Raw genomic sequence first — 13,393 nt, 5'->3', positions numbered from 1 at the left:
GCATAAGTGAAGGGATCAGATCACTACAATCTCTCCACTCTACAAGGTCAACTTTCCTTGGGTATTTCTAGACAAATTTAGATCATATATGGGCTCTATATATTGAGCTCCTTTGTAACCATTTCGATATAGCAATTGAATATACAGATCCCATTATACGAATTATTCCATTTCTCGTCAACATGATTTTAGGGTTCATGCCTTCTAGCCTTTTATGCCCCAAAAATACCCTCTGGCTTCACTTTTGGTTTCCTTTCTACCTCATTATTTCCTTTACAACTACATCAACTCAAATATGATTATTTAATAAAAATTTATTAAATATTTTAGTAAAAAAACAAAATAAAACTTGTAAACTCTTAAACATTGGGGTTTCAAAATATATTGTAGTATGATGACAACTCTATGCACATATTTATTTTGTAATAAAAATCTAGATATCACATAAAAAGTAATTAATTATTTTTTAATTAATTATAATATTATATCTAATTAATTTTTTTATTTAATAAAATTATTTTTTAAAGTCTAATTGATGAGTATGATCTAATTAAATAGGATTAGTTTAATAAGATTTTTTCTAAAATTTTTAAAAATAATAAAATATTAATCAAAAATATTTTCTAAACTTTTAAAAAAGTAAAACAATAATGTGAGATTTCCAACTCAAGGGTCTCCAAAAAGCCCGCGGCCCGCTTTAGGCCCGGCCTGACCTGTAGGCCCGCCCCTTAAAAAAAAAAACTACAAAAATAAAAAGTATTAAAAAAAAAATATTCATTTCAAAATTTTATTCATTGAATGTATAATTACATTTGAAAATGTGGGAAAAGTTTACATCACTACAAAATAAATACATCCCAACTAGGTTAGCACTTATTTATTTGTCAATCATCTATATTTTTCAACCACAAAAAATAAAAATAAAAATATAATATACATTTAGTCATTATTTCCTGGCGGAGATGGCGAACTATCATGCATCCATGAAGATCTTGATAATTTTAAAGATTCCATATCGGCAAGCATCTCTGTTTCTTGAATGGAATCGTACATCATTTTATCTGCTATTTCCCAATCTTTCACACATATCCCTGCTTCAATAACATCTGGCGCTAAGTTGCATCGTTTTTTACTAACTACTCTTCCACCTGCACTAAAAGCAGCTTCTGATGCAACTATACTCACAGGAACTGTTAGTACATCACGAGCAATTATAGAAAGCACAAGATATTTGTGTTGATGTGATTTCCACCATATTAAAATATCAAAATCTTCTTGATCTTCAAATGAAATTATATCAGTATTAAGATATTTATCTAAATCAGATGTATTATTTAGAGAACTATTTGTTGTCTTTTTTCGACTTTTCAACATTTCTAGGGCTCCTTTATAAAAAGATGAGGAGTTTGTAGATGTAGGTGGTAATTTAATAGTATTAATATCATTACCATATTTTTCTTTATAATAGTTATATAAATTATATAATAATGAATTTATTTCATTTTTAATTTCTTCAATTTTTATTTGGTCATTAAAATAAATAATTGTTAACCATTCATCCAAAGCTTCAAATTTCAATCTAGGGTCCACAATTAAAGCAATATAAAAAATTAAAGGTATTTCTCCCCATTATTTTCTAAATTTTTCTATCATTGCAAATATTGTATCATTAAATATTTCAAAACTTAAATATTTTTGAAGTACAATAAAAATATTAGTTATTTGCATAATAACTCGATTTGAAGTTGGATAATATACACCACAAAAAATGTTTGTTGAAGTATCAAAAATTTCAAAAAGATCTCTTAAAAGATCCGCAATATGCCAATTATAATCATTTAATGCATAAATATCTGCTTCACAATCATTGTTAATTAATTGTATTTCATATAATTTGACTACTTTTCTATATTTTGTAATATTTTGTAAAAGTTTATATGTGGAATTCCATCTAATGGCCATATCCAAATTTATATTTTTTCTTTTCATATTTAACATTTTGCAATAATAAAAAAATAATTCATGTTTTGCTTGAGAACTATTAATACTATATGCAATGCCTCTAATTTTTTCCAATGTACTATCAACATTTTTTAATCCATCCTTTACAATTAAATTTAAAATATGTGCACAACAACGCACATGAAATATTTTAGCATGATCTTCTTTTACTTGCCAATATCGTTTTAGTCTATGTATTGCTGTATCATTATTAGCAGCATTATCTAATGTTATTGTCAATATTTTATCACGAATGCCTAAATCTATAATTTCATCATTTATTAAAGATGCTATATTTTTACCACTATGTGGAACATTTATTAATTTAAATGAAATTATTCTTTTATTTAATTTCCATTCATTATCAATGTATTGAGCAGTTATACATAAAAAACCAGTGTGAGTTAAAGATGTCCAAATATCAAATGTTAAACAAATATTTCCTTCAAAATTTGCAAAAAAAAATTTTTTAATTTCTTTTTGTGTATAAATTTTTTTCATAATATCTCTTTTAACTGTATTTCCAGACCAACCTTTAAATTGAGGATTAATACCTCGTTGAATTGTTCCTGCAAAATCATGAGTTTTCATCATGTTGAAAGGTTGTTCTGCTCTTATTATATAATCAATCATTTCTTCACGACAGTTAGATTCATCATAAGAAAATGTTTTTAAATTTCCACTTTCATTTTTACCTAATTGTATATAATTTCTAATATCTACATTATTTTTAGTTTTACAATTTTCATGATGTCTTTTTAAATGACTTGTGCTTGCATTTGAGCCATCAGTAAGAAATTTATTACAAATTTTACATTTTGCTTTTATTTCTTTTTTATTATTTTCTAAAATTATTTCTATTCTATAAAAAAAAATTCCATATATTTGAAGTAAATTTTTTGTTTGATGATATTTCATCACATGGACTAGATGAAGAAGCACTTGTCATATTATAATTATTGATAAAATATTATGCCAAAAATAATAAAGTAATAAATATAAAAAAAAATGTAACAAAAAAATAAAGTAGTAGGGGTGAAGTATGTTACTCAATTAGAGAACCGATGCAGAAATTCCTAGCAAATTTGAACTCTTGGAGCCACCAATGCTTGTTTTGCACCACCAACCATATTGTATAATTTGAGGGAAAAATAAAAGAATTTGAAATATTGTAGAATGTGAGAGAAATAGAGAGAGAAATAGAGAGAATTTGATGAAAAAATGAAAAGGAAGAAAATGTATTTATAGGAAGGTTAAAAAAAAAATTCAAAATTCAAAATAATTGGCCATGTGACCGTTGGAGGCTCCAACGGTCATATGGGTTGGAGCTAGGCTCCAACGGTCACATGACCGTTGGAGCCTTTAATTTTTTTAAAAAAAATAATATACTTTATTTATATATATATATATATATATATATAACTAACTCAATTAATAAATATAAAAAGAATGTAGTTTAGCTGGTTAGAAGCTTAAAGTTTAAACATGAGGGGAGGGGTTCGAATCCCCCCCTCTCCCTTCCCTTGGCTTTTTTGAAAGCCATTTTGGCTTAATTCAAAAAGCCCGCCGGCCTGGCCCACCCGCCAGCCCGCGGGCTCATAGGCCGGGCCGCGGGCCTAGCATTTTAGCATGGCCTGGCCCCGTCCGGCCCGAGCTGGGCCGCGGGCCTCCTATTTACGGCCCGGCCCGGCCCGCCCGTTGGAGACTCTAGTCAAATTAGAATGAAAAGAAATCATACTTCAATCATAATTTACTATTAAAAGAAATATTAAAACTATGCATGAAAATAGGAGTATTTATAATACAAAAAAGAAAAAAAAAAGTAGACCTATGACACTTACCATAATTAAAAAAATTTAAAAATAAATAAATAAACTCATCATATAACAAGTATTGAATCTGAATATCAATAGAAGCATCAAGTTTGATAAAAAAAACAATCTCTTCTACATAAGTCAATAGTTGATCAGTGAAAGACTAATAAAAAATAATAATATAAACTTTATCTTTATTTATCTAGGTTACCTAATTCTCTCCTTAATTTATTCAACATTAATGTACGTATTATTTATTTATCTATTATTAAATAAAAAATAAATAAATAATATGATAAACTATAATTATTATTATTTAAGTAATAATTTTAAAAATAAAAATTCAAGGTAGAGTTGTCTATGTAGTCCATAACGTTTCTTTGATTTAACTATTATTAAAAAAAAATCATGCTTTAAAAGAAAAAGTTTAAATGCAAATCCTTAAAATAATAAAATTACGATTTTTAACAAATAATTTTATATTACAATATATTTGATTCTATAATGTATATCCACTATCCACATAACATAAAATGGATAGTTGCTCCATTTTCATAAAATCTTTATTTTATCCCTTAACTACCATTCCATCCCTGGTTTTGATCATTTTTGCCCTAGTTTTCTATTTCCCACGTCCCGATCAGATTATCACCAATTTTCACAATTCTCAAAGCCTCACTCCAAAACAAAATCAAATCAAACGTGCTTCTTTTTTTCTCTCTTTCTCTTTGCCTTTTACACCGCTATATACAGGGAGACTTCATTTTATAATGTGTTTGGAATTCAAATTTTTGCATAGGTTTTGATTCATTTAGTTTGCGAAGAAGGAGATTTTCAGAGTTACGAATAAGATTTTTTCTTGTTTTCATATATTTTTTCTTTCATTTTGTCTTTTGTTTTTTCTATTCAGTTCCCTAGAAAATGTAAGGGAAGAGTTGTTGAAATCTATGACCCTAAATTTCATTATTGTGGTGTTTCTATGCACCTTTGTATGCTTTGTTGAAATTTGCAAGCCTAAATTTATCGTTATTGTGTTTTATATGCACATTTGTTTGGTTACGAAGAAAATTGGGGAAAGATATTTTTTTTTTCATGTTCTCTCATCTTTATTTAATCTATTTATTTTCCTCAAAAAAATATGGGGCAATTATTGCAAGTTAGATTTCTGGTGTTGGGATTTTCCTTTTTATTCTTCCTCTTCTCCATTTTTTAAAAATCTTTTCAAACAATTTCTAGGTTGAGTTTTGTAGGAAAATACAACATTATTTGGTATGCTTGCTTGGTTACCAAGAAAATATTAGAAAACTAAACAATTTAAACACAAAGCATAAAAATAACATGAAATAGTGGAAAAGAACAAGTACATGGAACATGATGAAGGTGAGACAAAAAATCAGGATGATTTGTTAAATATTAACAAATGTTGTACAAGTGTTCACACAATATATCAAGGTGGGATCAGTGTTTTAACAACAACAATCCAACTTGTCAGGAGGAATGACAGTTTGATAATAGTAAAAATAAAAAATAAAAAATGAAACAAAGTTACAACAAAACTCCACATTTCGGCTTTTATAATATAAAGATATTTAACATTATTTTAATATAATAACTTTTACATATAACCACTTCTCATGGGTTATATTAAAAAAAAAAAAAATTTAAATTGAAATATGGGCAATTTTTACTACCTCGGGTTTTAGCCTATTTAAAGTAATTTTCATTCTCGTCTCCCCTTAAAGTATAATTTTCCCTAAATTATATTAGCATATCTGGAATAAGAGAGGTATCAAAATCTTGACAAAAGAACTTCTCACTCTCCTAATAATAATTTTTTTAAAAAAAATTTATTCCTAAATAATCAATTCTAATATGGTAACAATGGAAAATAAAATGGATTTCCTATTATCATTTTCTTTTCCATGCTCATCTAAACCATGGATGATGGAATCACTAAATTATAACAATTAAGGCTCATTTTCCATCCTAGTTGAGGTATGGTATTACCATAAAAAAATTTCTTTCTCCAAAAAAGATTATCACTCCAAACAACTACAAAATATCAAACGCTAGATTTCAACTTTATCCTCTCATCATCAACAGATATGAGGTTTAAAGCAAAAGAAGAACAAACCAAATAAGAGAGCAGATAATTAAGGAAAGGAATCATGGTAATCAAGGAAAAAGAAACACAGAATGAATGGCAGTGAAATTAAGCAACTAATTTAGGCTTCCACATATTTTCAAGTCAGCTGTTTGGACAATTTGTTTGTCTATCTTCTTCATTCAAACAGATCCTCACCAATATCTTCAAAAACTACGCCTCCATGGACCAACACATTGGTGTCTTGGCCTTCCCCTTCACCTCCCATCCTCAAACCCTGCTCGGACTTGTCCGCAGGCTCGCATTTGCAGCGCCCCACACAAAGTTCTCCTTCTTCAGTACCGCAAACTCCAATGCCTTCCTCTTCTCCACCCAAAGCGCCGATGGCCTTAATAATGTTAAACCCTACGACGTGGCGGATGGGGTGCCGGAGGGCCATGTGCTTTCCGGGAACCCTGAAGAGGTTGTTGGGTTTTTCTTGAAGGGGGCGGTTGGGAACTTTAGGCAGGCTATGGAAGTGGCGGTGGCGGATACCGCGAGGAAGATTAGCTGCTTGGTCACCGATGCGTTTTTATGGTTTGGTGCGGATATGGCCGAGGAAATGGGGGTTCCATGGGTGCCGTTTTGGATAGCTGGCCTTTCTGCTCTCTCTGTCCACTTTCATACTGATGCCATAAGGCAAAAAATAGGACTTAATGGTAAGTGAAACCTTGGTGTTTTTGTTGAATTTATTGTGATATATTTTTGCAGATCCTGATATATAGTATGGGTTACAATTTATGTGTTTGTTCATCTCGGTGAATGAGACTTGAACCCGAACCTATGAATCATGTGTTTCATCCCCTATTACCAAATCATTTCCTTCTTCCTAGACTGGTGAGTAGATGGCTTCTCATTTATGGTGTTGTTCTTCATTGTAAATTATTGGTAAGAAAAGCATTTTCTTTCCTCATGGATTCATCTCAACAACCACAATAACACAAATTGAAGTGTTGCAGGGCATGAAGAACAAACCCTTGACTTCATTCCAGGATTGTCAGCAATGCGGGTTAGAGACTTACCTGAAGGAATAGTTTCCGGGGACCTAGATTCTGCCCCCTCACGCATGCTGCATAAAATGGGGCTCTTGCTGCCACGAGCAACTGCAGTTATCGCAAACTCCGTTGAAGAGCTAAACCCCATAGTTGCAACCGATCTCATGTCCAAGCTCCCAAAGCTTCTATGCTTGGCTCCTCCTACCCCATCATCACAACCAGCATCCAATCCCGATACGAGCAGCTGCCTCTCATGGTTGGACAAGCAGAAAGCAAAGACAGTAGCATATATCAGCTTTGGAAGCATATTATCCCCATCCCCAGATGAGTTAGTAGCACTAACAGAAGCCCTAGAAGCAACTGGGGTGCCATTCCTTTGGTCAATTAAAGACAACGCAAAGAAAAATTTGCCAAAAGGGTTTCTAGAGATGACAAGCGGAAAGGGAAAAGTAGTTCCCTGGGCTCCTCAGATGCAAGTTCTGAAACACCCTTCAGTTGGAGTGCATGTGACGCATAGTGGTTGGAACTCAGTTATGGAGAGCATTGCAGGCGAGGTGCCCATGATCTGCAGGCCATTCTTTGCGGATAATAGTCTCAACTGTCGAGCAGTGGAGGATGTATGGGGGATTGGTGTGGGAATTGAGGGCGGAGTCTTCACAAAAAGTGGATTAGTGAGTGCCCTGGAACAAGTTTTGTTAGGCGAAGGAAAGAAAATGAGAGAAAAAATTGGAGTACTCAAAGAGCTTTGTAGGAAGGCTGATGAACCAAATGGGAGTTCATCTCAAAATTTCAATACTTTGCTAGAGCTTGTCACAAAATTTCAGATGGATTCATCTGCCAACTAGTAGTTCAAATAATATTTTGGTGTTTCAATCAAGTACTGACCATGGAATAAGATGATGAGAATTCATAAAGTTGCATAATATGTAGAATTATATATAAAAGCTGGTGAATTAGGTGTGTTTCATATAACTTAATTCTTCTTGTGCTAATATTTATCAAGAAGGAGATTTTTAATTTTTAATTTTATTTCTAATTAAATAATTTTCTTTTTTAATGCTTTATTTTCTTGAAATAGTTTGGTGTTAAAAAACGTGAAAAAATAATTTAAAAAATGAAAATTGAGAAATCTTGTTTGGAATTGAATTTTTTTTTATATGGAAAAAATCAAATTGTATTTGTTGATTTTTTTTTAAAAAAAATTTCTTCTTAATAAAAAATAGTTTATCTATGATTAACAAGGAAATTAGTTAATTGTGTTCATTCGTTTGTTACTGATTTTTATACATGAAATATAATTAAATAATAAAATTATATTTGTTCATTATTCTTTTTTATTTTATTTTCTCTATTAGTTATTTTGATAATGCAATAGAAAATTTTAATATATCTCTCATTAATAAAGGAATTGGCCAATTGTATATATTTTGATATATTAAAATGAATTATTTTTTAATAAAAAAACATCATATTAGTGATTGAGAAAAAGGGGAGAAGATTATAATATGGTAATATTGTTGAGTGTTTTCATTTTTTAGAAAATCGTTTCCATTTTTCTTTAAAAAAAAAAATTGAAAATACCACATTGGTTTTTTCACTTTTTCCATTTTTTTGAAATTGGTTTAAAAAAAAATAGAAAAAAGGTTAAATAAGACCTTAAGAAATTTGTTTTTTCACTTTTTCCATTTTTTTGGAATTGGTTTTAAAAAAAATAGAAAAAAGGTTAAATAAGACCTTAAGAAATTTCAACAAAGAGCTATTTTTATTGTTTGCAATGGGATAGAGAGAAAAAAAAACAAAAAAAAACCTTTTTGTACAAAGACGAAACTTTTTGTAGAAAATAATATGCACAATAGAAACATGCAAATAAAAACAAAACTAAGATTTAGATATTAAAATTAGTGTGCTTATCTCGGATTTGGATGTTCCTGAATCAATTCCACATGATAAAGAAGATCATTGTCATAACAGGTCTCATAGACCCATGATCTTTCACTCGCTGGCTCTCTCTTGAACTTGACATACTTCTAGTTGGGAGTGAAAAGAAGGTAGAAGTTATGGGTCTCTTTCTCTTTAGAGATGGAAAATAACTCTTTTGAATTTATGGAAACCCTAACCCTTAAGGGGGTATTTATAGGATTCCCTAACTAGGATTAAGTAACTTGAGCCCACTAAAGGCTTGGTTCATTTATTCTAACATAAAATGGATCTTAATTAATTAATTAACCCAACATGGTCTACCAATTAATCAATTGGTTCAATCTAGAGCCTTTGTTCACTTACCCTTATGTAACTATCTGTAATTACCAAATACCTTTATGCATAAAAGTGAACCTAGAGTCAATCTAACCTTCATAGATTATGCTAATAAGGTATATGAGCTCGAGCGGGGACCATTGGGAGTCATATATAGGACAGTACTAACTCCTTCAAAATCCAATTTTGAAGTTTATTCAACATCACACTATAAAGAATCAACTATACTTTAGTAACTTATGTAAATATCAACAAAACACTGTGCTCAAGTTCATGACCTACTATCCATTACATTCAGTCTCCCTATGAACTGGTATCCATAATCTTACAAGATGAAATATATTAGCCTTTCAAGGCTACCTCTACTATCATTGAGTTACAGATCCTCTTATTGTGTGTTCAACTGACATATCTTAGCTCTCCTAAAATTATATTAAGTTACACTTAAGGAACTACTATGGTAATAGTTTATATATGAACACATCTCCTTATAATCACCCAAAGGACACTTTGTCTCAATCTCATGAGATATCATATGCCTCTATTGAAAATGCCTATTGTTATCGACTTCCATCAACAGTGACCCAATTCATAAGGAATATATGATCAACTTACAATCTCACCCATAGGTCAAAGTCACTCTTAACTTTAACACAAACTTAATATTCTCTCAAGGTTAAGAGACAACATAATGAAATAATTTGGTGAAATTATGACTACTTGATAACTTTATATTATGATTCACCGTAAGTTTTGTTTAATGTGTAACCATACACACTAGTGCACTCATCATGGGAAACCTATCTTGATAGCTAAGTCTAGCCATCCCTCCAATTAAAAGATGATGTACCACAACCTTTAATAGGTTGCCTAAACCCATGAACCGATTGTGAATAAATCATCTACTTTTTGCAGGAACTTGTGACTTGGACCTTTTACCCAACTCCTAATGCACCCAAGTCACATACAACGCAAGAGATTTGGAATTATGATATATAAAAGTGAATTAGAACTTTATTAATAAATAATAAAATCTAAAATTTATTACATCATGTCATGATTTTAAGGGTTTTATCCTAACAATATGGTCATATATCTCTACGGATTGGTTCACTATTTATAGAGACTGGTGGTAACAAGTATTTTCAATAGAGGCACTATGATATCTCATGGAATTAAGTTAATGTGTCACATTGGGTGATCCAAAGGACATGTGATTAGGAAGATTGGTCATAACATTTCCTTTAGTGGAAAGTTGACATATGTTATTTTTAGCTATAGTATGTCAATTGATCATATAATATGAGGATTTGTAACTCAAGAATTGAAAAAGTAGTCTTGATAAGTTGATAGTAGTACTTTGTTAGATTAACGACAGTAGGTTATAGAGAATCTGAATATAGTAGATAGTAGATCACGGACTTGAGTTTCACCTCATTATAATTTTATAGGATACTAGAATACAGTTGATTTTTTTTAGTGGAATGTTGAACTAATTCAAAATTAGATTATGAGAGAACCAATATTTTCCCATATGTTCCAATGGTCCTCACTTGAGTTCCTAATTCATGAAGACACTTTTTATTTGAGAGATTTAGGTTTTTGGTACATAAGTGCAAGGTTGCATTGGATTTTATGATTTGAATTTCTGGATTGGGTTAATCAATTAATTAAAACCCAATAGGGATAATTAATAAATTAGAACTCATGTAGGCTAGAATAGGTTATCCAAGCCCAATTTGAGCTCAACTTACTTTAGCTCATAGGGAAGTCTATAAATGCCCCTTAAGGATTAGGGCTTCAAGAGGTCATCTTAGCATTATGTCTTACAGAGAGCTAATAAAAGGAAACCCTAACCTTCTTAAAGGAAGAAGAGAAAAGCCCACACTTTTCTCATGCCTAGATCCATGTGAGAAGAGATTGGGTGGAAAAATATTAGGTAGATGAGCTCCACAACATTTTGGAGGACTTCATCATATTAGAATTAATCTACGAACATCTAGATCATAGGTGTGATTTCAATATTCTCTAGATCTAATAATAATGGTTTTTGTTGTCATGTTTTTCTACAACGTTAGATTTAAAGAGCCCTAAGGATAGTTGTGTGCACCTTATTGGATTTAGGATCAAAGAATAGATTAATCCGAAGTTTCTAATAGGATTAACATCATAAGAAATGATGATTACCCTAAACCACATAATCTAGAAGAATGCTAACACAGAAAAAATTAAGCAAAATAGAAAGAAATTACTTGGGCAAAATTAGAGTTGTTGGAAAAACGAGAAGTATTTAGATCTATAGTTTAAATACCTAAAATCATCAAGCTTATCAAATATAAATGAGTTTTTTTTCTAAAGAAAACATAATGAGAATAATGAAATCATAAGATATAAACTACAAATGGTTGCTCAAGGCCAAGGTTTCTCACAAAGACCTAATATAGACTGCGAGGAAATGTATTCTCCCATAATGGACAAAAACAAGATAAGTGGTAGATTGTGCAACCCCCATTTTATATTCCCTCTATGCTAAGTTGAGGCATGGGATATAATATCTCATGTACCATAAATTTATTCTTCTCATCAATTATTATTATTTTTATTTTTTACACTACTTAATTTTCAAAATATAAAATTTTTATTAAAATAATAAATTTATAGTTAAAAAAAAGAATAAAAAGAATATGTATAAAATACATTGTAAAATTATAAGAATATATGTATTATTATATACATACAAATTATTTTAATGTTTTCAATAACATTATATACCATTTTTTATTTATAAACACTAATACTTATGTATAAGCATCCTCATGTTTATGCTTAAGCACCCTTATGTACACATACTATTAATAAAAAAATTCTCTCAAATCATAAACATCCTAACACACACATACAATAAATAAAAATTTCCTCTCAAATCATGTGTCATCAAAGAATGTGAGCTCAAGTAGAGGTCATTGGGGCCCATAAGAAAATATCGACTCTTTTATAATCAAATTCTAGAATTGACCTAATGGTTCAGTATCCCTTGGAAATAAAATTGAAATAAAATTAATTAATCACCAAGCAATTAATTTCTTGAGTCTATGATCTATCATATGCAAGTTCCCCATGGACTAATTTTCATTTGTCAATATGATTACCTCTCTAATTCTTGAGTTTTAGATTCACCTATATCATAATCAACTAACATACTCTTATCTTTAAAGAACTAATGTTAAATTCTATTGAATGAATTACTATGACCATAGATTTTATTATCATAAATACTTTGAATCATCCAATGACACATATTGTCTTAACCCTTGAGATATTATGGTGCCTCTATTGAGAATATTTATTACTACATGTTTAAACTATTGATCATCCGATTTATAGGGATATAATCACATTAAGATCTCACATGTAGGTTATAAAGTCACTAATGACCCAAGCTCTAGTAGAATACTCTCTCAAGGTTGAAAACTCATGTAACATGGTAATTGGGAGAAGTTATAAAGATCATATAACTATTTAGTTATGACTTTTCATAGGTCCTCTTTAATGTGTAACCATTCTAGTATACTCAAATCGAAAATTTTATTAAAGTTTCAAGAGGGGGAAAAGGCTATCTTATTCATATCTAAAATTTATATATTTAAGTCAATCGTTAAAGCCATCACTTGTAAGAAAAGAAATATTCCTATTATGGAAAAATAAATTATAGATGAAAGGCAATTTTCATACTATATCCAAGTTGCTCCACAAGTTGTATTGATTGATAAAAGGAAAAAAACTTAACTATGGAGAAGGGAATTCTTTAAATGAATTTCGAATATTTAGCTTAAAGAAGTCAAATTGAATATTGTCACATTAAGGACCCTAAAATAAATTAGAATTAAATATTTATCTTTATAGATATGAAAATATGGTAATCCATTTACAACTCAAAGATTAAAATACAATCCATTTAATTGATAGCACTCGCCAAATTAGGTTATGGATATCAATTCAAGAGGAACAACATACAATGATCTAATACGTCATGGATTATAATTTATGTTTTATATGATTATCATATATTGCTGAGTGTAATTAATCTTCTTTATTGGAACAAAGATTAATTATAAAATTTTGGTGATTCTATGAGAGCCAATTATTCTATGGTTCTTATTCCCACATGAACTATCTCCGAATGG

The 13,393-nt window shown here is 30.2% G+C and overlaps 1 protein-coding gene across 1 annotated transcript; it reads left to right on the top strand.

The window, feature by feature from the left end:
- Nucleotides 1-5,179: 5,179 nt before the first annotated feature.
- LOC117925990 (anthocyanidin 3-O-glucosyltransferase 7-like) lies at nucleotides 5,180-7,866 on the top strand. The gene is made up of 3 exons (XM_034845085.1): nucleotides 5,180-5,195; nucleotides 6,045-6,617; nucleotides 6,918-7,866. Exons 1-3 carry the CDS (start codon nucleotides 5,180-5,182, stop codon nucleotides 7,796-7,798), a joined length of 1,470 nt encoding a protein of 489 aa, XP_034700976.1. The 3' UTR covers nucleotides 7,799-7,866.
- The last annotated feature ends 5,527 nt before the right edge of the window (nucleotides 7,867-13,393 follow it).

Source organism: Vitis riparia, chromosome 12, assembly GCF_004353265.1.
Source record: "Vitis riparia cultivar Riparia Gloire de Montpellier isolate 1030 chromosome 12, EGFV_Vit.rip_1.0, whole genome shotgun sequence".
NCBI lineage: Eukaryota > Viridiplantae > Streptophyta > Magnoliopsida > Vitales > Vitaceae > Vitis > Vitis riparia.
Note: the sequence above shows the minus strand (reverse complement) of the source record. Positions and strands in the feature narration are given on the sequence as shown.

Bases quoted from the DNA above. Each gene is read 5' to 3' on its own strand.
- LOC117925990 (XM_034845085.1), top strand. The intron at 6,618-6,917 runs GTAAGTGAAACC...GAAGTGTTGCAG, and splicing joins GCAAAAAATAGGACTTAATG to GGCATGAAGAACAAACCCTT.